At 45.0% G+C, this 14,761-nt stretch overlaps 1 protein-coding gene and 1 long non-coding RNA gene across 3 annotated transcripts in view; one reads left to right on the forward strand and one right to left on the reverse strand.

Annotated features, from left to right (window-relative positions):
* Window positions 1-3,625: 3,625 nt before the first annotated feature.
* LOC106739048 (uncharacterized) lies at window positions 3,626-11,903 on the forward strand. 2 transcript variants are annotated; one of them, XR_009460326.1, is made up of 2 exons: window positions 3,626-4,246; window positions 11,295-11,903. It is a non-coding gene; the product is annotated as an uncharacterized LOC106739048 (long non-coding RNA). The 2 variants fall into 2 exon arrangements; XR_009460325.1 differs by having other exon boundaries at window positions 3,626-4,218.
* C2H14orf39 (chromosome 2 C14orf39 homolog) overlaps window positions 11,595-14,761 on the reverse strand; it is a 77,409-nt gene continuing 74,242 nt past the window's right edge. The window contains exons 25-26 of the mRNA XM_059723374.1: window positions 13,245-13,302; window positions 11,595-12,387 (exon numbers count right to left, since the gene is read on the reverse strand). Coding sequence (XP_059579357.1) covers window positions 12,185-12,387; window positions 13,245-13,302 — 261 coding nt within the window. The 3' untranslated portion in view covers window positions 11,595-12,184. The remainder of the gene's footprint in view (window positions 12,388-13,244; window positions 13,303-14,761) is intronic.

Consider the following 14,761-nt stretch of genomic DNA (forward strand, 5'->3'; position numbering starts at 1 on the left):
TTGTCGGGCTGGCTGTGTGCAAGCAGGAACAGGCAGGTGGGGCACATGCAGGATCACTCCTCCCCAGACATGCTGGGGACCATCAGGTCCCTAATCTGGGTTTGGTGGTGCATTCAAGGAGGCTGATGCCTAGCAGTTAGCTGCAGAGCCATTCATTTGCCAGACTTATGTCCCTTCAGGCTCTGGGAGAGTGCCCCTTGCTCATCCAGAGAGCCATATTTCCTCTTGGTTCCTCTCCTCAGGGCCCTATGAATCTTGCACTCTTGTGACCCAGCGTCAATGGGAGCTACTTTCAACCGAGTCCACTCAGTAGCCTGGGAAGTGGGAAATCTGAGTTTAAGCTTCCTTAGGCTGAGGAAGGTGTATCACCTAGGTCTCCCACTTTCTGGGCAAGTGCCCTAACCTCTTAACTATTGGGCAAAGAGTTGGGGGGGGTCCTCCTTATCAGTGCTGTTTGATGTGGCTTTTCTTCACCTTTACTTCAAAAGAATCACTGCACCATGGAGTCACTTTCTTATGGCCAAACTGGATCACAACAGAGGTTAGGCACAAGTGAGGTGCTGAGGTGGCCCTTCCAGCTTGCTTCTGAATGTGCTCATACAAGAGAACCATCAGATGAGTATAAGTTTTGATCGCTGCTGCCCTCTACTAAATTACATTGGCAACCAAGAACTCAACAAATTGTAACAAAAGCAATATCAGGAGTTAACACAATGTGCCGCCGCTTGAAAAGCTAGCTAAAAGTGAAAAATATATCCAACATACCTTCTGGTGTCAGAATGAAGCTCTCATGCTAGTAGAAACCCATTTCTCTTGTGCAAACTTCTGGAGGAGCAGTCCAAAGTGTAGTGGTGGCTTGCTGGACACAACTCCCCGTGTCTCAAAATTAATGCCTTCCAAGTCTCTTGGAGCTGATGTGGCAAGTTTAAAGGAGCCTTTCAATAGAGTTCAGTGTTCAAAGATTCCCACATGACCTATGACTTAAAGCTATCTTATTGGATCAGCTGTGGAACGGCTTGGCCTCAGATGACGTTTCACGAGCATTAGTTTGTGGTGTAAGGTGCTCTGAGCTCAGGCAGAACAGAAAAATAAATACTCCTTTTAGCTGAAAACACAGTAAGAATGTGCTAGTACAGTAATTAGGACACTTGCAATTATTTGGAGTTGGAAACTAGTAAGCTGCCTTCACTATGCTTATAAAACAAAGAGCTCTGGAGTCTCTAATAACACCCAGTGGTATCCTGCAGCTCTCCATACCCCCTCTCTCTGGAGCCCAAGCGTTCCCTCTCACTCCTACCGTCTCACCCTGCCTCCTTGGCAGTCAGTAGCATGTCTGGCCAGGCCACTGAAATTATAGTTATGCCTCTACAGGTGAAACATCTGTTCCATGGAGGCTGGAAGGGGGAGAAGGTGGTAGGAAAGCTGTAGGTGACTGCATGCAGAAGGGGCTGATCTGTCTGGTATAAGGTTCCCTAAGGGAAAATGGCTCTAAAATGTATATCAGATAGCTTTTCCTTTTTCAGCTCCCAGCCCAGGGTTGCATGCCTACCCCACTCGGGTCAGAGCTAGAAGGCTTCTGAGTGCTTGAAACTTCCCTTTAAAAATGTCATAGTCATTATGCTTAAAAAGGTGGTCGCAGAAAGTCCTGAAGCTTTTGTCCAGCTAAAGTAGCATCCATCACTTCAGAAGCACAAAAATCCTGGTTCTAGGCTACCTATGGCTTGTCTAAGTGATAAATCCTATTTCACCTTCACATGCCTTTGCTACACTGATGTAGTTGTCTCATGGCCATTTTTGGCACTTACTCATAGCTTGGACTCTCTTTCCACCTGTGTGCTAGCCGTGTGGGGACGGAGAGGAGCTGAAAAGATCAGTGGCCTTGGCACTTGCCCAGGGACCAAGACCTGGTTTCTAGACCAGCTCCTCAACCAGAGAGGGCTGGAACCAGTATCTCTGCTTGCCAGCAAAGAGCACTAACCACCAGCACATAGGCTAGGCATTAATCCGAGCACTTTCTAGTCCTAAAGGTGCAGGTATGTAACACTTAGACTGACTTAAACTGAAAGGCACAGATGTAAAAGCCCATTAAACAGCCTTCAAGCCATTTGGAACAGTTCAAAGGCGCACATGGAAAACTAGGTAGTCCTTTGAACCATTTCACTGTGAAGTGGTTCAGTGTTGTATGTGGACACCAAATGTTCTATGATGCTAACAAGAACACTGAAGAACAGTAGAGGGAAGCCTGGGCAAATACCAACCTGCCACACACCCTACAACCCTCCAGCCAGGATTTGATCTATCAAGAAAGTTTTGGTCCTCCCTGAATGGCATCTGGACATTTCATGGAAAATGTGGACACCTACTCCATAAATGGAGAATCAAAGAGAGTCTGGGTTGTGATTGTGGTGTGATTTTTCAGATGGTGCAACACATTGTGAACGATTGCCCAATTAGATCATTTAATGGTAATCTAAAATCAGTCCGTGCAACTACCCCTGAAGCAGTTGAATGGTTATCAAATTTAGCTATTAATCTATGAATGTTGTACTGCTGTGGTTCCTGTCAGTCCTCCAGGCACCCCATATTGCTTTGCTGCACATTTTTCCCTCTATCCCCAGCTGCTGCAACTGGCTGCTCTGGTAAGTGAACAAAGCTTTACTGCCCCTATTTTTTTCCTTTTTTATTCGCACATATTATCAGTTAGCTCCCTTGCACCACTTGGCAAGAAAGCTATCTTTGTAGCAGCCAGCTGTTTCCTCATGTCCTAGTCAACCATGGCCCCTCAACAGTTACAAACCAGTTCTCAATCTGTGACATTTAGGAATAAAACAATTGTTATTCAATGCAATTGTTAAGTGCATCCATGTCCTATATAGCACAAGGGCCAAATAGGATGTGGCTTCAGTCCTGTGCAGCCATGGTAGCAGGGCAATGTCACCAATCACTGCATCGTGGGAAAAAATATAATTTGCTATCGCCATGCTTCAAGAGAGGGAGAAAAGGCAGATGAAACTGCTTTGGTCCAGGCAATCCAGCTCTAGCCTACAGCAGCCTGGAGGAGGAAGAACAGTACTAACCATTCCAGGAACTGCTTGCCCCCTAATCCCAAGCAGCTCTCATTTCTTCATCCCTGCCATCCGCCAGCATCACTAATGTCCATTCTTGGCCTCTTATCTACCCTAACATACACACTGGTCTCCCACCGTCTCTCTCCATGACCCAGTGGGCCACGGTGTGTTATGAGATATTTGGCCATTTTCCGGCTTTTAGACCATATCTACGGTTCTCAACTCTTGTGGCTAAAACGTGCCATGTTGCTCAATTTCTGACAATCACGGGTTAAATTACTTCTACGCTGTATATTTTTAAACCGCTTTAACTGAAAAAGAAGTGTGTCTGTTCATGTTTTATGTGATCATCTCCTTAAAAGTCTGTGGATTTGACAGGAACGCCAGCCATAAAGGGCTGTTTAAAGACTATAATCAATGATAGAAGAGCACACAAGGCTGAACAAATACAGTTACCTTTGCAAAGGTAAATGTGTTACAAGTGCTAAAAAGAGCATCGTCTTCACATCAAATCAAGCAAGGTACAGGATTCGAGAAACACTGTGCCACGAGGCAATTTCTCAGCACGACATTAACCTCAGAACACAAAGCGATGCGTCTGGAAGCAGAACTGCTGAGCTGCAAACAACCTGGGTGTGAGTCAGAGAACATTAGGACAGGCCCTGTCCACCAGGAACATAGACTTGATTGCATGCGACTTGTGTCAACTCTGCAGACATCAAGAGCAGAACATAAAAGCAAGGCAACAGAGAGATTTCTAAATGAGCCATTCAGCCTCCAAGGCAAGTAATCTGGCAAGAACTCAAATTCCAAGAGAGAAAGTCAGCAGGCCAGGTTTGTGCTCTACTGCTAGAGTCTTCATTCATTTTTTTTCTAGGGGAAAAAAAATATCACTGAAACATCATGTTTGTAAATTATGATTCTGTCTTATAAGATGGATTCATTTTCTCTTAGACTAGCCCACAACTGTGAAAGCAGAATCCCAATCACCTGCTCAGGCTCATTAGTGTCTTTGGATCCTAACAACCCACTCAGTTGCAGTAAATGAAAAACTAATCCCTATTTTATGCCATTGGCTGAAAAGGATTAAGCAACGCTTGCTGCCCATGCAATCAGCCTTGCAGCGGAGAGATTACTGCCTTCTAATACAGTAAGTCTACACATTCCAATCTGTTACAGTAAGTAGCATTTAAAGCTTATTCCTTGAAATGCTTAAGCGTATTAATACTGTAGGACATAAGATTGTTTTCTTATGGTGTAGTGATTCTTTTGTCATTGCTACTAAACTTTGTATTTATACTATTTCCCAGAAGATACCTAATTATGCTACTTTACTTCTAACATTTAGCTAAGCAGCGTTAGCTACTTTGAAAACTCTTGGCAGATCTAAACAAAACCTTTGTTAGTAAGGGTCTGACCTTGCCAGCAATAAATATCCAAAATTCACCTGCAGGATCACATCTTAAGTAGCTAAAACTGAAAACAGCCTCTTTAATTAGCTGTTTAAGAGTGTGATGTGTCAGGTTAAAGGGTGTGAAGTGTCAGGTCATATTTTTGCATCTTATTTTATTCCCAACAGATAACTGAAATGAAAGCCATTATTTACAATTAATGTTGTCTAATCACCATTGTGGATTAGGCTCAGAGCTGTAACCCTGGGACCTTCCACATTAGTTACAAGCTCAGAACTCTTCTTGATGGGCATTTCACACGTGAAATTAGTGAAGAATTATGTGGCAGAGAAAAACAGTGCAACTCTAAGGGGAGAATTTCTCTCAAAGGTTTGACTTACAATTATCATTAAAAAACGGAATGTGGCAATGAGCCATCTGTGAATTATAACACTATTGTTTGAGAACAGGCGATCTATGTTCAGAGAAAAGTTCAGTCCCAGACCAGAACATGAGATGTAAATTCTGGGAGACCCTGCCTCTATTTTTCAAGTGTGATTTTTTTTTTTTTTTTTTGAGGTCGCAAGCACTCTTTGTAATAAAAATGGCTCATTTTATGTACCTGTATATTTATACACACACATATAATACATACTACATATAGATATTTGTATTACTAAAGTCAATCATGAAGTGACAGAACATGCTAAGATTCAGGTTTGTCACTATTACATCTTTATAGCAAAGTATTACAGTTTTGTATTATATTTTATATCAAAGGAGCCATGCACTATAGTTCACTATCACTGTTCTAATATTATCAGAGCTCAGTAAATGCTGCATATGAAAAAGATGCCACTTGAATATAGCAAAGACCTTCCCAGTAGTTTTCACTTCTTCTTACCTTTTACATTCATTCCTGATTACTTAACTTGTCCACCCACCATTAGTTTAATTTTGTCATTATGTACTGTTTGTCACCTCCTTCAGGACAGGGATGAGCTTTTTTGGCTGGGGTACTGGTCATAATTAAAGCTTGACAGTGTTGCCTCCATAAAAAAGTAACAATGAATTTCCCAACTAAAATTTTCATTGACAAACTTTAGACTGGGGATGGGCAAAATATGACCCTTGAGCCAGATGTGGCCTGCCAGGCCATTCTATCTGGCCCATGGGGTCCCCAAATATTTTCTAAATTTTTTTATCTGCCCCTGGCTGTTTGTCAAAAATGACAGGCAGTGGGACCGAGGGGGAGCCAGTGGCAGAGCTAAACAGCTGCAGCAGCAAGTCCAGCCAGGCCCGGCCCCCCTCCTGCTCCAGCTGCCCCACCCCAAACACCAGCCAGAAGCCTCTGCCTACCAGGGGCTGTTGGAGGCTTCTGGCCTGGGGCTGTTCCTGTCTCCCTGCACAGAGGGAAATACAGTTAAGGCGGAGGGGAAGCCAGCGGAGGACCGTGGGCGATCTCCCAGTCCTCAGGGCTGGGCGGGCCAGTTGCTGTGGTCCTAGTGCTGCAGTCAGGAACCATGTGGTGCTGGAGGGGTGGGTAGGCAGGCAGGCAGGTGGGCAGAGGGGAAGGGGAGCAGAGAAATGGCAGTGGCAAGCAGGTGGAAAAGGGCAGTGAGTGGTTACGTAGAGTGCAGCAACAGCTGGGCAGGAGTGCGGGGCTTGTGCCAGTACACTGGGGCCAGTGCCGGTGGGGCCCAGAGTAGAGCAGCGGGAGCGTGGGGCCAGGCTGCCAGAGGTTCTATGGAGCCGGGCTGCGCTGCTCAAGCAGGGAGAGAAGGGAGCCAGCCCGGCTCCATAGAGCCACTGTGCTCTTGCTGACCCGCTCTGGGCCCCACTGGCACTGTACTGGCGCAGGCCCTGTAATCCCACCTGGCTGTTGCTGTGCTCTGCACACCCACTTGCTGCCCCTTCTTCTCCTCTGCCACTGCCATTTCCCCACTACCCTGCCCCTGCCCACTATACTCCAGCACCATGTGGTTCCCAGCTGCAGCGGCAGGACCACAGGAACATTTGGGATGTGGTGCCAGAGAGGTGAGGGGTTGGGGGGAGGGAAGTGGCAGGAGAAGGGCATCAGTGGCAAACAGGGGGCAAGTGGCAGTGAGCAGAAGTGCCCCATGCCAGTGCCCAGGGCCAGGAGTGGCAGGAGCCTGGAGCCTGGGCTTGCAGGAGCACTGGCGGGGGCTCTGCCTCCTGTGGGGAGGCAGGCTGTGGGCAAACACATCCCCTCCAAACAAGCCACAACCCTCCCTAGCCCCCCTCCCCTCACACGCTCACAGCCCCCCACAAATCCCACATACACCCTCCTCCCACACCCCACACACCCACAAACCTATACCCACCCTCCCACAACATACAAGAGTAAGATTTCATTTAGAGCTATTATACTATCACTTCTATGTACACTACACAAACACATGTAAATCAGAACAAAAAAATATTTTAAAATGAAATTAATGAATGTTGTAGTATGTTTGATTTTTAGAATATAATTTGGTATTTTTCTGGTTCAGAGGTGGCAAAACCCCTTGCTGAAAGGAGTAATGGTGGTGAAGGTCAGGGGTTAGGGAGCAGGGCTTCTGTTCCCAAGATAGCAACCAGGGGGTGGGGCATCTATCAAGGGGCGGGCTACCCATGCAGTCCTCGACAGCTTGCCAAAACTTGGTAAGCGGCCCTCCACCCAAAATAATTGCCCGCCCCTGCCTTGGGGCCTTCCTGATCCTGCCCGTACTCCCAGCCCTCTATATAACCTTCTCTGCTGATCTTACCTGTCAAGTCTTGATGTTCCTTGATATTGACTGGGAGGCTGCCCCTGAACCCAGGGGTGTTCTCACTGGTGCCTGACCAACCTACTTGATTGCTCATGGTCTCAGGTCCTCTGCCCACTACCCAGAACTACAGAGTTCTCTGCAGAGTCTCTTGCACCCTGGCAGACCTACTCGTGCCTGGCTGGCACTGTGAACCAATGGTCACCTCCCATGGGCCGATTGGCCCTTATTTAAGCCTTAGGGCTCTTAATCATGGCCTCCTTCCACCCCCATAGCCATAGGCATGCCTTTCAGATGACACTGCCATTGTTTGCCTTCCTGTATAGGCTTTGGCTTTCTTAGCCTGAGTCTACAGGTTAGTCTGGTGGTGGACTGGTACCCTCGTCCCACTAGCTCTGGCCTGGCTGTTCAGCCTCTGGCTACTTCCATTGCCCCCTCTGGGCTCAGGCTTCAGTCCCCTCAGCAACAGGCTGTCCTGTGTCACCTTGCTGTCAGGGCCAGGCTCTGGCCTTCTTGGCCTCAGCCTGCCTGTGCTTTGCTTTCAGGGTCAGGCTCTGGCCCTTTCAGCCTTATCTTGCTTCTGCCTCACACCCTTGCTCTTGGCAAGCCTCAAACCTGGCATGCCCTTCAGACACCCCTGTAGCCTCCTTTCCAACCCTAAAGCCATGCTCAGTCCTCCGGTGTAAAACTAAAACAAAAATTCAAGCCACCACTTTAAACTCAACACTCACAGCCCCCTCCACTCCCTCTTTGGTCATCATACTGCTGCCAAGCCACCTCCTCACTCACTGGCTCTCTCAGCCCTGAGAGTACTTGACACGGCCTGCAGCTCCCACCCCTTGCCATTCTGAATGGACAGGAGCTCTTTTCCCTGTAGAGTTCAGGACTGTACTACCTCTGCCTCAGGGACCCAGGTTTATGTCCCAGGGATCCTCTCCTTCTGGGCAGGGCTTCTTCTGTCTGGCTGCAGGTGTGTCCCCTCAACCTTCAGCTGCTGTTTCTCTGGCCAAACTGTAGAGTGTCCTTGTTGCCTAACCAGGGCTTTGCCCTGTTATCCTATTGCTGGGCAGCTAGCCCCACAATAGGCATTTGCAGCATGTGGGTCCCTGTCTGGCTACTTTCCTGTGGCTAGCCCAGAATCTGCTGTCTTTCCCCACCTGGGGACATACCTACTGCAGACGAACCTGAACCTGTTTAGGATTTTGTCAGGTGAGAGAGGGTGCTGTGTCTACATGAGATGCTAACCACACAGTAGCCTAATAACACTGTGCAGCAGTGTGCTGGGCAAACCCCATACTAATACACTACTGTGCAGTAGTATTAGGCTACTGCGCAGTTAGTAGGGCTGTGCGAAGCTTTGGGTGCTGATTTCAATTTGGAGGAGATTCGGCCTGATTTAGTGGCTGAATCTCCAAATCCAAATAGAATCGGAGGACCAATTAAAAGGTCTGAATTGATTCAGAGCTCTTCGAATCAATTTGGAAAAGATTCGGAGAGCTTCAGTGATTCGGGCAATCCCTGCCTGCTGCAGCAGAGAGCTGGACCCGGACACTGAGCTGGTAAGTAGGGGGCGGGGAAGGGCAGGCTGGAAGAGTGGGGAGGGGACCATGGGGTGACCCCTGCCAGGCCTCATCCCCTACCTGCTCCCCCAGCCCTCCCAAGTGCCCCCTGACCCCTGGCTGATCCTCCAGCCCCGCAGCATGGTTGCCCAAGTGGACCCCAGCTCCAGGCACTTTAAAAAAAAGCCCCCATTCACTGGCTTCTGCCAGGCAGGGAGGGGGGGGTGATCCCCACTGCCTCCCACTGCCCCACGCCATGTGGGGAGCTCTGCCACAAGCCCCCTGACCCCCCCCCCGCTCCCCCAGCCCCCCCCCTCCATAGCTGACCCGCCTGCCCCAGCTCTGGCCCTTTAAGAACAAAAAACAAACCCCCCCCCAAACTCACTGGCTGCTGAAGCAGCCTCAGGGCTTCTGGGGGCTCATGCAGAGCCCCCCATGTGCTATGGGGCAGTGGGGGGCAGTGGGGATTGCTCCCCCCTGCCAGGCAGGAGCCAGTGAGTGCCGGCTTTTTTTTTTCCAAAGAGCTGGGAGCTTAGGCTGGGACGGGCTGGAAGAGTGGGTAGGTGATGGGGCCTGTATGATTTGGAGATTTGGCTGATTTGGCAGCAGCTGAATCTCAAAATCAGATTCAGCTGAATCGATTTGGGACAGTGATTTAAATCACTGAATTGAACCACTGTCCCCAAAGTTGACTGAATCTGAATCCAAAGCAAATACTAGCCGCTTCGCACAAACCTAATAGTTAGGGTCTGTAAAAACTTGTGTGCTGGCAGTAACTCCAGTACGGCGCATTGATTTAATATTTGGTTATTCTGGGTAACCGGTGCCTCCTGATACTAGGACCGGAGTGGGGGTGGTCCCCCAGTGGCTGATTGCTGCTGCTGGCAGCAGTGCCAGCAGTGCTTCTCTTGGCACCCTCACAATCTCAGGGGGGCACTGGCCATCACCACCCAACTCCCCGACCAGCGAGAGCCAATCTTGGGGGGGGGGAGGGGCACGTGCCCCTCCTACACATCACCTATGGTTATCTAAATACTGAACTTAATGTGCAGTAACTACAGCAGATTAATGAACATGTAGATACACCCAGTAGTGACAAAAGAAGTCCAGCTTTGGTTATTTATGGCTTTGGCAGATTAGCAAAGAAGTGGAACTTAAGGGATGTAGCTTCTAGGCCTCCTAGGGCTTTGTAGACTAAGTGGAAGACCACCTTTTACTGGCAAGAAATGCAGACTTGCTGAGATGCTTTTAGCAAGCATGCCCTACTTGGTTTACATCTGTCTGAAAAATGTACCATGCCTGGCAGCAGCATGTTCTCTGCCTGATCTGCCCACTAAACTGAAAGTAGCATAGTCACATCCATGATGCTATTGTCAGGACAGTTAGCATTGGTGCAGGCTGTCACTATCACAAGTTCTTCTAATTATTCTGCTCAAAGCACTGATGGGGATTCTCTGCTTCCTGATTAGGAGGCGGCCTGAGTGGAGCAATGCACTGTGCTTGAAGGTGTTGCCTGGCATGATAAACATGGCTTTAGTGCCTTTCCTGGTTAGTCCTGAGAGGCAAGGATTTTTTAGGGTGCCATCTTCTATTGGACCAAGTGTGTAGTTGGGATAAAGTTAAACAAGCTTTCAATTACAAGACATTCTGCATCAGCCTTCTGATCACAGGAAACCAGACATGCGATAAAAGACCTGACAAAGAATATTTTACATTCAAAAGCTTGTCTAGCTTTCTCTCGGCTATATAGCTGGTCCATAAAAGATCTCACCCTAAGAAATTCTTACTCTTCTATATTTTCTGGACCATCACAGTACAACATCACTGTTAGACCAGCTGGTTAGTCCCCCCATTTGTAGCATTTTCCTCTAAGCTGGCTGAATAATATTATCTTGCCTTTTCTCACCTTGCTTCCCTTTCTGTATGTTGTCAGTTTGCTGTTGGGGAAGAAGTTCATTCTATGGCAAATCTGAAAAATAATCCAACAAAGAGTTTCAAATTTTATACTGCATGGGATTTGTCCCCCATGCAAGAGGAAGATTTGGCTGTCACTGGGTGCATCTACATGAGACCCTTCGAGTGCAAACTAATTCTACCGCGCATTAGCATGGCAGGCAAACCCCATGCTAATGCACAGTATATTTAGTCTACTATGCATTAACATCACAAAAAGACCATTTATTTGCACTAATGAGCATTAGCACTGATTACAAGGCATTAAGTCATTATAGGTACTAAACTTAATGCACCGTAACCTGTCATTACAGGATCTAAACTTAATGCGCCATAATTACAGACACTCCCACTAACACAGTGATTCTCAACCAGGGTGCCATGGCACCCTGGGGTGCCTTGCAATCCACACAATATTAGCACTGTTAGGTGTACACACATGATTCATAAGATAAACCCAGAGATTTCAAATAGGAATCCAGAGTGTTAAAAACATTTTGAGCTGTTGCGCACTTTCTGAGCTCTTCAAATGAATTGCTATTTCCTTTACAGGAAGAAATCCAGTTCTGTCTGTTCTAGAGGAAGTCCCTTCAAATTACTCAGCATTCCCTGCTGGACAGCTGTCTTCTAACCAGCTATCTGAGAGCTGATGGATGTCTTTTCATCAAATCTGCTTTGTGCTCTTCTGCTTTCACATTTTTTCAAATGGCACTACATATAATGGAAAGGGCCCTATTCTACTTCCACTATGTTGTGTATTCATCATCTTTGCTGACTGAACAATAGAAGGTAGAATACCCTAAAAACAAGATGTTAAGATGTTAACAAAACTGATCCTTTAGAAAAAAACTGTAACAACTAACAAAGATGTTTATTTCTAACCTTTTTAACACATTAAAACAGTTAATGAATTTATGAATATCGCATTTAACATAACAAATACATTCAAACAGCTTTTAATGCTACAGAAAAATAGCTAAATTTATGTTATACTAAGCTATAGAGAAAAGAATTCTGCGTTATTACATGAACAAGTGCTGTGTTGTTCTAAGTAGTGGCAGTAGCTTGGGTAAAACCATCCACTACTTGCTTTGTTATAGATTAATGTATTCAAACTGGAAGCTTAAAGTTGCATAACATACATTAAATTAACTCAACATGCTCTTGTCAATTGTCATTTTTTCTCTTTATAACAAGTCCAAGTTTAGAGGGAGATTAGCAGATTTACTGAAACAACATATTAAATAACAAATATAAAAACAAAAAATTGTCTCTTTATATATAAAGAGCAATGAACATTTAGATGTTTTTGCAGCAAGTACAATAATGTATTTTTACATGAAATGACAGAGAAGGTGAAAGGCTTTGTATTTTTACTTAAGATGCTGAAAACACTTGTCAAGGCTAAGCCACAAAAGAATTCAAGAGGAAATAAAATGTATTCAGAAGAATGTAAATGGTTTTGTACTTTGTGAAGAAGAGTGAAACCCTTTCATAGAGGAAGACTGTGAAGATCTCTGATCTTGTCCAAATGCAAATAGAAAACTAAAGTCATCTTTTCCATCTCCAAATGTGTTAGAAGATGACTCAGAGGGAAAGGAAAATGTAAAGCCATCCTCACTTTCTGATTTTCCAAATAAACTCCCTGCAGAAAAAACGAATTTTGACTTAATCTGTTAAATTAGGAAAAAAACCTTATTTTAAGAATATTGGTATTGCCATAACATTGTGTTTTAATATCTTATTGACTATCAACATACAATGGTATGTTTATTCGTGCATTAGAAATACTGTTCCAAGGATCTCAATTTTGGGGCCACTACATGTAATGAAGATTTCACGAGACAACTGCATTCACTACCTTCTGTCGAACTACAAAGCCATCCCTGGCTATCTACAAATGAAATATTTTGAATCTTGAATGAAAATCAAGAAGCAGTGAAATTGGTTGTTGGGAGGGGAGGTGATCTCTTACTAAGCTATCAGCAAAACGAAATGCTTAGAGAACCATTGCTACAGGCAAAACCACTGTTTGAACCATCTGAATTTTGCTTTTCAGAATGTGACATCACATACCTTTTTCTAAAAAAAATTATATGTACACCCACTTCACCATATTTAGCAGTTCCTTCTAAGGACTGGCCTTTGAACCTCTCCAGCTGTTCCTTTCACCTTGGTGTTCCCTTCATGGTTTGTTTTAAGCACGCCTAATGTCAACCCTGCCTGTCTCTTCTTCTACACCTCCTTTTTCATGCAAATACTGTCCAATCACTGCACAGTTCTGAGCTGAGGATTCATTACTTATGAGTCAGGACAGTTTTGTGTTGGTCCAAATACACATGTATACAATGGACCACACAATTACAGATTCACAATTTTACCATTGTGACATTACTGTTTTGGCTAACCAGGGGCCAAGGATACAGCTATTTAAGTAATCAGTTACATAATGATAAATAAACTATTTTGGCATATAAAAGTACTTTTTACTTCCAAACATACCAATATCTTTGTGTGGAGATACAGGATTGACATTTCCTGCAGAATAACTTTCATCCATCTGAAACATAGTAACCATTACATTTAACGATTAAAAAACTAGAATATAATGCTGATCTATCATCATTTTACATAATCTCAAAATCAATTAAGGTTTTATATTGATGAAATTGTTATATTTAAAAATATTAAAATTGCATGCTTCACTTTTTCAATAGGTACTTAAAGATGTAAATAAACCAGCAACTGAAGCACTAATCAAAACTACATCATGAAAACCAAAAAACGACTTGCTGTTTCCAACTTTTGACCAGCTTCTAAGTTTAGCAGTATATTTCTGCAAAGAATTAATATTCTCTTATTCAATTATTCTTTAGGTCAAAAAAGTAATCAGAGGTGGGGAATAATTAAAGCTACTCGATACCCCAGAGAAAGAATGCATTCACAGTCAATTTCATATATTATTTTGTGCGTAAAGTTATATACGCTATATTAGAAAGAGCTAGTGAAATCAAACATTGCAGTGATGATTAGTTGAATGATTATTAAATACAGACATCCATAGTGTTGCTCTAACTCAACTGCTACAGATGTTCTGATTCTCAGATGCTCTATCCAGCTGAGGTCGAAGGATGTAGAATAGAGAAGCAAAAGTAAATTCATGCTACATTTGTGACTCGCCAACTCTGGGAGCAGCAGGGAACTGATTCAGTCCCCAAGGTAATTAAGGACACGATCGAGTTCTAGCCATGTGCTTTTACCCCTGGCCAGATCTGCCAAGTTTACATGTGCCAGTTGTCTTGTGTAAAGGGCAGGGAATCTGGATCAAACATTACATTAGTACTGGTGTGCCATAGCATGATCATATTCAGGACCTGACAAATCCATTTGTTCTGGATTAGAGAGGAATTTTCTGCTACTATTTGCTGCAGAAACTAACCTACTATTAAAATTTTATATTTTCAACCTTTATAATTGTAAAGCAAAAAAACCTTCTGAACTGGAATTCAGCTTGCATCCACAGACAGACCAGGTGAGTGTCTCTGCTGCTGCTCAGGTCATTCACAAATTCCATCCAAGTGGAAACTTGACAAGGCTTTGAATAGTTTTCACTGCTGTTTTCAAAATTTAAAAGAACGAAGGCAATGTAATTCTGCTGCCAGTCATGGGCGGATCCAGGATCTCAGAAACAGGGTGCAAACACATCCCTTCAGCTGTGTGGTGCATGTGTATTGAAGAGAGTTCATTGATCATGTACCACACAGCCCATGGCACACAGCAGAAAGAAATGTGGCTGCAGCTCTCTGTATGACTTTGTCATGTCAGCGCAACTCCTGCTGGGAGCTCCACACATGCTGTAAGGTCTATGAGCTCACCAGCTGGTCAGTGCAGGGTCTACCCAGAGCCCCTGCTTTCAAGCAGGCCTGCTGCTGTGCATGCTTCCCCTCCCCAAAATTTAGCGGGAGGGCAAAGTAAGGGAAAAGTGGTGGCAACGTCCAGCCCCTGGGTTCTGTGAAAGG

The sequence above is a fragment of the Alligator mississippiensis genome, chromosome 2, assembly GCF_030867095.1.
Source record: "Alligator mississippiensis isolate rAllMis1 chromosome 2, rAllMis1, whole genome shotgun sequence".
In the NCBI taxonomy this organism is placed as follows: domain Eukaryota; kingdom Metazoa; phylum Chordata; order Crocodylia; family Alligatoridae; genus Alligator; species Alligator mississippiensis.